This window comes from Vicugna pacos, chromosome X, assembly GCF_048564905.1.
Source record: "Vicugna pacos chromosome X, VicPac4, whole genome shotgun sequence".
NCBI classification, from domain to species: Eukaryota; Metazoa; Chordata; class Mammalia; order Artiodactyla; family Camelidae; genus Vicugna; species Vicugna pacos.
Genome location: NC_133023.1, coordinates 64238848 through 64253204, shown reverse-complemented (window position 1 = coordinate 64253204; position 14357 = coordinate 64238848). Strand labels below are relative to the sequence as shown.

The following is a 14357-nucleotide window of genomic DNA, read 5'->3' as shown; positions in this document are numbered from 1 at the left end:
CTGTGGACTGTGAAGTAGAAATAGCAATTTCTGGGCCCCTATTGGAAAGAATTATACAAAGATGTCATTTTGGAGAACTAGTTATGGAACTACATGTAATCTCCATGTTGGATCAAAGAGAAGAGGATAGGAGATGGAGAAGTTCCAAGTTCAGAATTTTTAGGCTTTCACTAAAGGAACTTCCAAAGGATGAACGTCAAGAAAAACAGAATACCAGAAATACAGTTTGAAGAAAAAAGAAGGAATGATGAAGACAAGAAAAAATATTCATCTAAATATTTTTAGTATAAAGTAAATATATCTCTGTATAAAAATATAATGTCAAATTTGAGGAGTTACCAAAAGTACCAAACTAAAATACTGGACAAAAATGTAAAATAAGGAGAGGATGACAAACTAATGTGTTTGGAGTTCCTTATTTGGGAAAAGCTTTAATTGTTCACTTTTAGAGTCTGTAAAATTAACCGTTTAGGATTAAATTTCCAAAATAATCACTAAAAGAATAGAGTACATATATTTCAAACCAGCAGAGAGGAAAAGATATATGAAAAAGATTTTTAAAAGAATCTAAAATCAAGAAAATGAAAAAAGGCATAGGAAAATATCACTGAAATAATTATGCAAAAATATATTATATTAATAATTTCATTAAACAAATGGAATAAACTTATGATTTCAAAAGCAGAGATTTTAACACTGGGCTTTAAAATCCTGTAATGTGGTATTTATGAGACATAGCTAAGGCACAGAGACGAGGAAAGATGAAATGTAAAAGGATGGGAAAAGCATAACAGGCATAACTTGACCATAAGAAAGTTGGTATAACTATTATATTACAGAAAAAAATAGATTTTAAGAGACAAGCACACACTCTTCTGAATGGCAAAGATATAAAAGTCAGATAATTTAGCATGTTGTTGAATAAGTGAAGCAATTGAAACTCTCATCTATTGTTGACAGCAGTGTAAAATGGTTGGACCTCTTTGGATAACTCTTTGGTACTACCTACTAAAATCAAGAATATACCTATCATGTGACTTAGCAGTTCCACTAATTGGTGTACACCCAGAAAAATTAGGACATATGTCCAGTGAAGACATGTGTGATAATATTTGCAGTATATTTATTTATTGTATCATTATAGTATCTCCATTCATATCATAAATAAATAAATAAATTTGTGGATGTACACAGCAAAATAGAACAAACTCCTAACACATGCAGCAACATGGATTAATCTCACAGATACACTGTGTGATGAAAAAAGCCAGACCGAAAAAAAAAGCATAAACTACAATTTCATCTATATGAAGTCCAAGGACAAGCAAACTATCTGGTAGTCACAGAAGTAAGAATATTATCTCTGAAGGGATACATTGGGAAGTAACACAAAGGAACCTTTTGGGATGCTGGAAATGTTCCGAACTTTTTTCTGTTGTGTTATACAAGCATATACATATAAAAATTCATGAGCTATACTTTTAAATTGAAAGCATTTATGTGTATTACTTCAATAAAATAAATAATTTTAAAAGGCACACACACAAGTCGATTAGAAGAAAAAAAACATAACAACACCTCCACTGAAGTGACTGGTGTCTGTCAAAAACTGTATTAAAATCCATTAACTCAAATACACCCAGACAACTCCCTCTTTTTTATCTAACTTGATCTACAATTTTGTTATGATTGTGATTCCTTCAGAAAGATTTTCAAAAGGGTAGGAAGAAAGACATTTACAAGGAGAAGGAAAGAAAGTAGATGAAAATAAGATAAAGATATCATCATAAAATTATCAGGCACTATTAAAATAAAAATGTGAAACATCAGTTATCCATGGTTGTTAATAAGAAAATGTATCCCAAAATAATGCAAATATTGTAATACAATTAGTATTTTACACAGAGCACTTTACAACATACAAAGTGTTTCCATATACATTATCATCTTTTCCAATTCTTGCAAATATCCTGCTATGCAGTCAGGTTATATACTATTCCTACCTAACAATGAAAAAACCGAGGCTTCAAGTAGTAAAATGACTTGTGTTAGACAACTGGCAAAGTATATTATTTATATTATTAAGTCCATTCTCTTTATACTATAGCACAAATGGAGAATATTGAATAAGACGGGCAGGGAATGGAGAGGGAAGATGTTTATAGTTGTTACTGGTACATATTAAACAATATTTTCTTTTGTTGATTTTCCCCATAGAAATATGATTTGGTGAGCTTTCAAAGAAGGAAAACTGGCTCCAGTGCTCCTTGAACTAAAAACTATATAATCCTAAATTAGCAAGAATGAACAACTGTTTGGTCATACAACTCTAAGATCCTTATTAAAACATATCTTCCTTCCTGTTTGATTCTCATTCAAGATTACATACCATTACTTGAAAATAAATAGAACCTGTTGGAAGGTTATACTCAAAATATCATTTCTATAAATTTATCCTAGGAAAGAAATAGTTATTAAAAACAGAAAAACACTAAATTTTGTTTAAAATACTTTAACAGTGAAAGTACAGATATTCTGACCTACATATTATATTTTATACCCACAAGCGTTTCAGAGCTTGTCTTTTCCTTATTACCATTACATAATAAAGAGATCTCTTCCACATGCTAAAGAAGCTTAGACAGCACTTATGCCTATGAATAGAACCCAGAAATACATCTAATTGTGATATTCCTTGAGGCACAATTTTTTCTCATTGAGAAATGTCACTATCCTCATAAAGGAAATTAAAGTTATATGTTGAGAAAAAGTTTATGCTCATTAAATGCTAAGGAATCATGAAACAAGATGAGGGTTTGGACAGATTTCTATTTCATATAGAGACCTTGAAACACTTTTACTTAGTTCTTAACAACAGGAAATTGTACAAAATATTCTATCTCTGAGAAGTTTAGTTTTGCTTTAGTTCACTCTCTCGAAACTTATTTCACTGAATGTAGGGTACTATATGAGAATTATATACTAATTATTTTTCAATCTACTTTTCCCCCTTGTTTTTAACACCTCTCAACTATGTTTCAGTTTGGCTGACTCTGAAGGTCTTTGTAGATGCTGATTATCTCCTACAGTATTCAATCTAGAAGACAGATACAGATGAATCTGATTCAAAAACTAAATATTTTCTCCCTCACCTTTTCCATCTGTTATTACAAGCAACCTGTGAAGATCACAACCTTCTCCTTCACTGTACCATGATTTAGAAATAAGAATGCAGTGACTGGCATAAAAGAAATTCCCATTAAAATTGTATTACAAGTGAGAATGTGAGAAATAAAAGGATGAATAGGAAGAATAGCTGTGTCTTTGTATCACTCATTACTTAGGAAGCTGGTCAGGTGACAGAGACAGTCTTATAAATCTTTATAAAATAATTGATCTACTTCTTTCAACCTGTCCTTTAAGGACCTGCTCCTCATGTGCTATGGGTGGGCTGGAGATACTGTTTAAAGACCTACATGTATCTACCATCAAGAGCAGTTAGGTGGCTTAATTATTGACTTCAGAATTATTGTTCTCACCTTTTATTGCCTCAGTTTCTGTATTTTCTAAATTACCCTCTTGATATAAAATATTCATGAGTGTAAAGATAACTGTTACACCAGAATCTTAAAAGAACTTATTGGTGCTTGTGTATCTTCAATACTGCTTCTCTGAGGACATTAGGGAATTGTAAAGTAAAACAATGAGATACCACTACACTTAATAAAATGGCCCAAATCCAAAAGACTGACAACAAACAAATGCTGGGAGGATGTGGAGCAACAAGAGCTCTCATAATTCCTGGATAGAATGTAAAATAGTGCAGCCATTTTGGAAGCTATAGGTCCCAGTGTCTGACTTCAGCAGACCTGCCCTGGTGGCTTTGTGAGCAGAGTGCCTGAGGGACACCCTGGCAGATTGCCTGAATTCTCACAGCTGAGGTGGAAATGAGGGCAGCACCAACAACAGTGTACTTTGTGAGCCCACAGAATGGGTGACAGGTAACAACCCAGAATGCACTTCCCAGTGGACAGCTCCTGTGGAGGAATACTCAGTGACTCCTCTCCCAGTGGAAGTGATCCAGTCCCTCCTATATGATACCACAGCTCAGAAATGGATCTGAGAGCTTCCACTCCAACAACTGGGGAGCAGACCTGGCCTCTACAGGGAAGTGACAACCACAGAGCAAAGAGGAGGCCCTGCTCAACAACCAGTGCAGGCTCTGGTCACCACAACACCAATCACACCCTTTTGCAAGGGGATAACAGCCAGCACACATGGAAGAAAGATATGGCAAGCATCCATCCTAAAAACAGCCCTCATAACAAAAACATTAGACTCACTCAGGCTACAGAGGGATGATCCCACATGAAAACAGACCTTCAAGACCACAGTAGATAACTGTTACTCCTAAATTCATCAAGTCAGAGAAATATAAGTAAAATGAAGTAGAGGAACCACACCCGATTAAGAGAACAAGAAAAAAACCCTGAAAGAACACAAAATGAAACAGAACTCACCAATATACCAGATCCTGAGTTCAAAAAGGAGATAATAAAAATGCTGAAGGAATAAAGGCTATTAACTGAAATGCAGATCACTGTAACAAGGAACTAGAAACTATAAAGAGCCAATTAAAATTATAAAACTCATTTGCTGAGACAAAAGTGAAGCTAAAGACAATAAACAGTAAGCTAAAAAATGCAGAAGAATGAACTGATATGGAAGATAGAATAATGGAAATCACCCAGTCAGAACAGTAGAAAGGAAAAAAAGTGAAAGCAATATAGAGACCTATGGGATAATACAAATCATGCCCATCTATGCCTAATAGAGGCTCCAGAAGGAGAAGAAAGGGAAAAGGAGATGAAAATGTATAGGAATAAATGAGGGCTGAAAACTTCCCAAACCTAAAGAAGGAAACAGATATCCAGATATAGGAAGCACAGAAGGTTGCAAACGAGATAAACCCAAACAGACCTACATCGAGACATATTATAATTAAAATGGCAAAAGTTAAAAATAAAGAGAGGTTCTAAAGGCAGCAAGAGAAAAATGAAGAGTTAGTTACAAGGGAACCTCCATAAGGCTATTAGCTGATTCTCTATAGAAATTTTGCTGGCCAGAAGGGAGTGGCAAGATATATTCAAAGTCCTGAAAAGAAAAAATCTGCAATCTAGGATACTTTACTCAGCAAAATTATCACTTAAAACAGGAGCGATAAAGAATTTCTCAGACTACAGCAATACTAAGTCTATCCTAAAAGAAATATTGAAAGATCTTCTCTAAATAGAAAAGAAACAGGAATCCATAGTAAAGAGAAAATCAGAATTGGAAATGTGATAACTACAATGAACAGCAAAAGGATAAACATGAAGATGTAAAAGAACATCAAAATCATAAAGTGTGGGGGAGGAAATTAAGAAAATGTAGGGTTTTTTCTTTTTTCTCAGAATGTCTTTTAGCCTATATATCAATCTAAAGCAAGTAGATATAGTAATGAGTTAACATACTTGGAAAATAGGGTAACCACAAACCAAAACATATGACAGAGTCATAAAAACCAAAAAGAAATGAACTCAAGAATAATGCAAAAGAAAATCATCAAACCACAAAAGGAAAAAAAAAAGAAAGGAACAAAGAAGAAGTACAAAATCAACTGAAAAACAAGGTTTAAAACGGCAATAAATACATATCTATCAATAATTACCTAAAATGTCAATGGATTAAATACTCCAATCAAAAGACACAGAGTGGCAGATTGGATGATAAAACAAGAGCCTACAATATGCTGCCTACAAGAGATCCACTTTAGGGCAAAGGACATACATAGATTGAAAGTGAGGGATGGAAAATGATATTTTATACAAATTGAAATAACAAGAAAGTGGAGGTAGCAACACTCATATCAGACAAATAAACTTTAAAACAAAGATCATAAAGAAGAACACTATTTAGTGATAAAAGAATCAATACAAGAAGAGGATGTTACACTTGTTAACATGTAAGCGCCCAACATAGGAACACCTAAATACATAAAACAAATACTAACAGACATAAAGGGAGAACTTGATGGGAATATAATAATAGTAGGAGACTTTAACAATCCACTAACATCAATGGACAGATCCTCCAAAATCAATAAGGCAACAGAGATCCTAAATATAATCATTAGACTTAATTGATATTTTCAGGACATTATATCCAAAAAGATCAGAATATACATTCAAGTGCACATGAAACATTTTCTCTAGACTACATACTAGGACACAAAACAAGTCTCAATAAATTTATGAGGATAGAAATTAGTTCAAGCATCTTTTCTGACCACAATGGCATGAAACTAGGAATCAACCAAAGAAAGAGAAATGAGGAAAAAATGGCTACATGGAGACTAAACAACATGCTACTAAAAAAGCCAATGGGTCAACATTGAAATCAAAGAGGAAATTAAAAATAACTTGAGAAAAATGATAATGAGAATGAGGCAGGAAGCCCCATAAAAAGACTGGCAGGACCCCCAAGCAGGGCCACTACTCTCGTGCCAGCACCATCCAGTTCCCTGGCCCAGAGGCTCTATCTCACTTATTGCCTCTGAAATGGCTTACTTAACCCTACAATTCTATTGGTTCCCTGAGCTCACTTCTGATTGGTTATTCCCCTCGCTCCTGATTGGTTATTTCTCTCACTCCTTATTGGTCTATTTGTACAAAGCTTGTTCCTGGTTGGTCAACTTCTGTTATACTTTATTTGCATATGATGTTGCAAAGTGTAAAACTGGCAGCCTATAAAGTCCTGTGTAACCCTACAGACAGGGTCCAGAGCTTGGAGTGTTAACTCCTGTGGGCCAGCTGGTGTAATAAACCTGAGTTCTCCAACTCTCCCAGTGCTGCTTGGTCTCTTGCCCAGATCCAGATTGCTGTCACAACTGAGCTGTAACACCGAGCTGTAACACTGAGCTATAACACCGAGCTGTAACACATTTTTCTGCAACAAAAACACAACTACACAAAATCTATGGAATGCAGCAGAAGTAGTTCTAAGAGGGAAGTTCAAAACAATACAGCCCTTCCTCAAAAAGCAAGAAAAATCTCAAATAGACAATCAAACCTACCACCTAAAAGAATTAGAAAAAGAAGTACAAACAAAAAGTCAGCAAAAGGAAAGAAATAATAAAGATCAGAAAGGAAATAAATAAAATAGAGATGAAAAACAACAGAAAAAAATCAATAAACCTAAAAACTGAGGTTTTGAAAGAATAAACAAACTGACAAACCTCTGGCCAGGCTCATCCAAATAAAATATGAAAGAGGAGAAATAACAACTGATACCACAGAGATACAAAAAACCATATGTCAACCAATTGAACAACTTAAAAGAAATGGACAAGTTCCTAGAAACATATGGTCCACCAAAACTGAATGAAGAAGAAACAGATAATTTGAACAGACTGATCACTAGAAGTGAAATGCAATCTGTAACGAAAAAAAAAAAAAAACTCCCTGCAAACAAAAGTCCAGGTCTAATGGCTTCACTGGGGAATTCTACCAAACATGCCAAGAAAAACTTCTACCTATCCTTCTCAAACTCTTCCAAAAGACTGAAGGGGAGGGAACATTCCCAAAGTCATTCTAAAAAGCCACCATCACCCTGATATGAAAACCAGACAAAGACACTACCAAAAATGAAAATTACAAGCCAATATCTTTAATGAATATAGATGCAAAAAACTTAATGAAATATTAGCAAACTGAATTCAACAGTACATTAAAAAGATCATACACTATAATCAACTTGGTTTCATCCCAGGGTCAGAAGGATGGTTCTACATGTACAAATCAATCAGTGTGATACACCACATCAACAAAAGGAAGGAAAAAACACATGATTATCTCAATAGATGCCAAAAAAGCATTTGATAAAATTCAACATCCATTCATGACAAAAACTCTCACCAAAGTGGGTATACAGGGAAAATATCTCAACATAATAAAGGATAATTATGACAAACCCACGGCCAACATAATACTCAACAGTAAAAAGCTGAAAGACTTCCTGCTAAAATCTGGGACAAGACAAGAATGCCCACTCTCACCACTTCTATTCAACATGGTATTGGAAGTCTTAGCTACATCTAGCAGACAAGAAAAAGAAAAAAAAAGATCAAAATTGAAAGGGAAGAAGTAACACTGGCTCTATATGCAGATGGCATGATACTATATATTAAAAAAACCCTAAAGGCTCCTAAAGACGGCACACAAAAAAATACTAGACCTGATAATCTAATTCAGCAAGGTAGAAGGATACAAGATTAACATACAGAAATCTATTGCATTTCTTTAAACTAACAATGAAATATTAGAAAAGGGAAGTAAACAAAAATCTCTTAAAATCACATCAAAAAATACTTTGAAATATTGCCAGGGGAGGGGGGTCAGAAAGGACAGACTGGGAGTTCGAAATTTATAGATACTGACAGGCATATGTAGAATAGATAAACAAGATTATACTGTATAGCACAGGGAAATATATCCAAGATCTTGTGCTAGCTCACAGCAAAAAAGAATGTGACAATGAATATATGTATGTTCATGTATAACTGAAAAATTGTGCTCTACAGTGGAAATTGACACAACATTGTAAACTGACTAAAACTCAATAAAAAAATACTTTGAAATAACCTAAACAAGGAGGTGAAAGACTTATACACTGAGAACTATAAAACACTGATAAAGGAATTTAAAGATGATTTAAAGAAATGGAAAGAATCCCATGCTCTTGGTTTGGAAAAATTAATATTGTTAAAATGGCCATACTACCCAAAGCAATCTACATACTTAGTGCAATCCCTATCAACTTACCCAGGACATTTTTCACAGAACTAGAACAAATAATTATAAAATTTATATGGAATCACTAAAGACCCATAATTGCCAAAGCAATAGTGAGGAAAAAGAACAAAGCTAGAGGCATAACCCTTTCAGACTTCAGACAATACTACAAGTCTACAGTAATCAAAGCAGTGTGGTATTGGCCACAAAACAGACATATGGATCAATGGAACATAATAGAGAGCTCTGAAATAAACCCACACACCTATAGTCAATTAATCTTTGACAAAGGAGGCAAGAAAATACAATGGAAAAATGACAGTCTCTTTGGGAAGTGGTATTGGGAAGGGACAGTCACATGAAAATCAATGAAGTTAGAATACTCCCTCACACCATACACAAAATTAATCTCAAAATGACTTAACAACTTAAATATAAGACAAGACACCATAAATCTCCAAGAGAACATAAGTAAAACATTCTCTGATGTAAATCATAGCAATATTTTCCTAAGTCAGTCTCCCAAAGCAACAGACATGAAAGCAAAAATAAACAAATAAACTAATGAAACTTACAAGCTTGTGCACAGCAAAGGAAACCATGAACAAAACAAAAAGACAGCCTATGGGCTGGGAGAAAATATTTGCAAATTATGAGACCAACATGGGCTTAATTTCCTGAATATACAAACAGCTCATATAACTCAATAGCAAAAAAACAAACAAGCTAATCAAAAAATGGGCAGAAAACCTAAACAGAAATTTCTCTGAAGACAAACAGGTGGCCAACAGGCACGTGAAAAAATGCTCAATATCGCCAATTATCAGAGAAATGCAAATCAAAACTACAATGAGGTATCACCTCACACCAGTCAGAATGGCCATCATTAAAAAGTCCACAAACAATAAATGCTGGATAGGGTGTGAGAAAAGGGAACTCTCCCACACTGTTGATGGGAATGTAATTTGGTGCAGCTACTGTGGAAAACAATATGAAGATTCCTTAAAGGACTAAAAATAGACTTACTATATGATCCAGCAATCCCACTCCTTGGCATATATCCAGAGGGAAACTTAGTTTAAAAAAATATATGCACCCCAAAGTTTATAGCAGCATGATATACAATAGCCAAGACATGGAAGAAACCTAAATATCTACTGAGGTATGATTGGCTAAAGAAGTTATGGTATGTCTGTATATATACACACATTCCATATACATATCATATGATATATATATATATACATGTATGCACACACATTGTATACAATATATACATATATACACACACATTGTATACAATATACATATATACACACACATTGTATACAATGTGTGAATGTATACTTGCATATATGTGTATTTATATGATGGAATACTACTCAGCCATAAAAAAGAATGAAATAATGCCATCTGCAGCAACATGGATGGACCTAGAGATTATTTTAGTAAGTGAAGTAAGTCAGACAGAGAAAGACAAATATCATATGATATCACTTTATACATGGAATCTAAAAAAATGATGCAAATGAACTTATTTACAAAACAGAAACAGACTCACAGACATAGAAATAAAGTTACGGTTACCAAAGGCGATAGAGGGAGTAAGGATAAATTAAGAGTTTGGGATTGGCAGATACAAACTACTATATATAAAATAAACAATAAGATCCTACTGTATAGCACAGGGAACTATATTCAATATCCTATAATAACCTATAATGAAAAAGAATATTAAAAAGAATATATGTATGTATAACTGAATCACTGTGCTATAAACCAGAAAAAACAACACTGTAAATCAACCATACTTCAATTATATAAAAAAGCAAAGGAAATGTTTGGGAGCACAGGGGAAGAAAACACTTCTTGCATTAGTACTAGTCTCAGTAGTTAGCAAGTTACAAAGTATGAAAATTAAAAAGAATAACTCAAAAGAAAACAAGAGCAATAGCTGTCGAGAAAACTTGGAATTTCCTTCCAAAAGCAGGAACCAAGTTTCTATTCCCTAAACTACTGAACGAGGGTGACTTTAGAGTGTTTAAGTTTTCTTTTTTTTAATTGAATTATAGGTGATTTGCAATGTTGTGTTAGTTTCTGGTGTACAGCATAGAGTGTTTAAGTTTTCTGGCGTTAAGAATTATAAACGTTAGAATTAAAATATGAATCAAAAATTTTGAAATGTACTTTTCATTTGAAATGCCTCTGCATAAAAATAATTTTATTGTTAATTGAAATTATTTTTATAATAAATTCTAACATATAATTTTGTGCCAGATAACTATAACATTTCAACTTAATGTGAGGGAAATCTTATTGCACTAAAGCTATTTTATGGCTAGGAATTAAAACTTTGAAAATATACTATAATTCTGTAAGGATAATATATTATTTTCATCTATATAGTGCCTAATACATTTTACTTAATACAACAGAATATGCTAAACCATCTTTAGTAATCAATGTATAAAGAAAATACTGCAATAAAGCAAAGCTTCATAGTGATTAATCATCTTTAAAAGAGTTTCTCTAATTTAAAAATGCTAAGAGTTGCCAATCTTCCCTAAAGTGCTCAGCTGTATGATATTAATGAAGACAACTGATAAAAGCAGACTTGAATCTTTCCTCACTCTTAAATCACTAAACATATTATTTTTTAATATTATTGTGAACAGTAAGTGATGGAGGCAGGCATAGCCTTTGCTCTCAAAGATTAAATATATTTTAAATGTAATTAATTATTTAACTTCTCCTTTTATTGTATCTACTCCTCTGTACAGTTCATTCTCTTCAGTCAGCATTGGCTCCTTCCAATAGAAGAATGTAAATCTTATCTGTTAGGTAGTGTGTTTTACTGGTTGTCTCATGTCATTGTTTTAGAATGTTTGGTTGCTTCTAATAATTATATATTAATTTTATTAAGTCCAAAATCATACCTTAATTTATTAAATAAAATTTAATTAATATATTAATTCCAATAGTCATACAAGGAAACACTAATCAAGACAAGGAAATTATTCTCAGAATGTGCTTATTAAAACATAATGTTATGATCTTAAAGTTACAGATTTCAGGCTCAAATCTTTAATATTGAAGTGCCTTTTGTAAAAGACAGTAAAATAATTTTTTATGTATTAATATTTTGTGAAATCTGGGAAGCTGAGCCTGTAAAAGATGAAATGTGCTGTACAGAGCTAAGATGTTTCAAAACATCTTACCTTCTATCCACGCACGAACTTCAGTGGGAGAGGATGTCACAGTAGGATCTCCTTGGAAAAGACGGAACGATTGTGCCATGTCTCAGAATGGATAAATAGAGAAAATCTTCTGGCGGTTAATGTTTAAGGCTTAGATAATCTGAGTAGCTAAGAATAAAATAACAGAACTTAATCAGGTTCAGACCTTATCTAGTCATACAAACTGCATTATATTAGCGTATATTGTCAAGTGTGGGAGTTTGGGGTTAAATAGTCCACCATTAATTAAACAATAAAACTAATATTTATTGTCTCTTTAGTAAAATATAGAACCCAAATATAAATCTAACTTAAATACTAATACATGTTACAATGTGGATGAACCCTGAAAACATTATGCTAAGTGAAAGAAGGCAGACAGAAAAGGTTGCATATTGTATGATTCCATTTAGTTGAAATATTCAGAATAGGTAAATCCATAGACACAGAAAGATTAGTGGTTTCCAGAGACTGTATGGAAGTGAGGAGGAGTGACTGTTTAACAGGCACAGGGTTCCATTTGGGGATGATGAAAATGTTTTAGAACTAGAAAGAAGTGTTTGCTGCACAACACAGTGAATATACTAAATACCTATGAATTGTACAATTTAAAATAGTTCATTTTATTTTATATGAGTTTTACCTCAGTAAAATAAAATTTTAATTTAAAATTAAAAAAGCAAAACCCCCACAAATATAAATCTGACACAGATTCTACAGAAATTATGAATCTATTAAGCAGGATCAAAAGCACACAAATAGCACTGTTAATTAGCCTAAGACATGTACCATACAGAAAAAGTGCAAGGAAAAGAGACAGCTTCATGCAGCACGTGGCATCTGAGTCAAGCCAAAGAAGACTAGAAAGAAAAGAACCTTGAGGAAAAAAAAATAATATCTGCCCTACGTAGAACCAGGAGTGCCTTGTGAGACCCAAGAAGAGGAAAAATGAGGAGAACATTTTCTAAAATGTAAAATATTCACATACTCATAATGAAATGTGAATCATTATTAGTCCTGGTAGTATTAAAGCTTAATTATGTTGCAGCGTGCAGTGTTCCTACCTATATTACTCAGTTCTTGAAACCCACAATAGGGGAGATACAAAGGACACATTAATGAGAATTTTTAAAATAACATTGAAATAATGCAGATGCTCTCAGAATCAACTGTTTTCCCCTTCCATTTACTGTCTGTTAACTAAATCTTATGACTGTGTATGTAGGAATGCTTTACAAGTGTAAATCATTGATGTTCACGTTAAACAAATGGTCTAAAATCATAGCCAAAGCCCTTCCTGAAAACATTTGAATATATGTCTCACTTTCCCAGCCTAAATAAGTAGGACCAAACTAGATGAGTGGTGCTACCATGTTTTTTCCCCCTCTTCACTCAGGCAATTAACTTAATCCCTGCCTTGCACAGCCACTTTTTGATCTGCTACAGACTGTTCTGTGTTTACCTTAATCTTGCTCATCAAGAAACCTGGGTTTGAATCTGAGTATCTTTTTAAACTCCAGAAATGGCAAGAGGCTGACAGGATTTCTAGAGCAGCACTGCCCAAAAGAACTTTCTGCAATGCTGGAATATCCTACATCTGCACTATTCAATACACATGGCCACATGACTATTAAGCATGTAAAAAGGTGGCTAGCGAGACTTAAGAACACAATTTTAATTTTAATTTTAATTGATTGAAATTTAAATAGCCACACGTGGCTAGTAGTTACCAGACTAGACAACACAGTTCTACAACTGCTAATCAAGTATCACAGTTATGTATTTGGTAGACAATCTTAGACAGAAAATAAGGCTGCTAGGGGAATAAGAATATCTGAAAGAATCCTGATGCTTACTGTCAGATTAAAATGCGATGAAACTGGCAATGATTGCCTACCAGCACCAGCAAGTTGCTGGTCCTTCTCTGATTTCCCCTTCACCTGAGGTATGAGGGTATGAGAGGCGGCACAGATGTGGGGGGTGGATAAAGGAAAAGAGGTTTGTGTAGGCTCCAGTGGTGAACTGAACCTTGAATAGGTTTCAGTTACTCTGAAAAAAATAAAAATAAATACCGTTAGTAAGGCAGAAACGTTTAGTGTAGCTCTGGCATTCAGCAGAGTTTGTTAAAATAAAAAGGAAAAAATTTCATTCCATTCAAGCACATTCAACAAATGGGTAATATGTGCTTACTCTGTGCCAGGCACAGGGAATTTCATTAATTAAGAGATGTGGTTGTGCTTTCTATGACTGTGTAACATCATTTAAAATCCTCTAACTTTGAGGAAAGGGG

The 14357-nt window shown here is 33.7% G+C and overlaps 1 protein-coding gene across 1 annotated transcript in view; it reads right to left on the bottom strand.

Annotated features, from left to right (window-relative positions):
* Positions 1-13987, bottom strand: part of LOC116277404 (uncharacterized) — a 338567-nt gene extending 324580 nt beyond the window's left edge. Inside the window, exons 1-2 of the mRNA XM_072955917.1 lie at positions 13924-13987; positions 12050-12196 (exon numbers count right to left, since the gene is read on the bottom strand). Coding sequence (XP_072812018.1) covers positions 12050-12128 — 79 coding nt within the window. The 5' untranslated portion in view covers positions 12129-12196; positions 13924-13987. The remainder of the gene's footprint in view (positions 1-12049; positions 12197-13923) is intronic.
* Between the last annotated feature and the right edge of the window lie 370 nt (positions 13988-14357).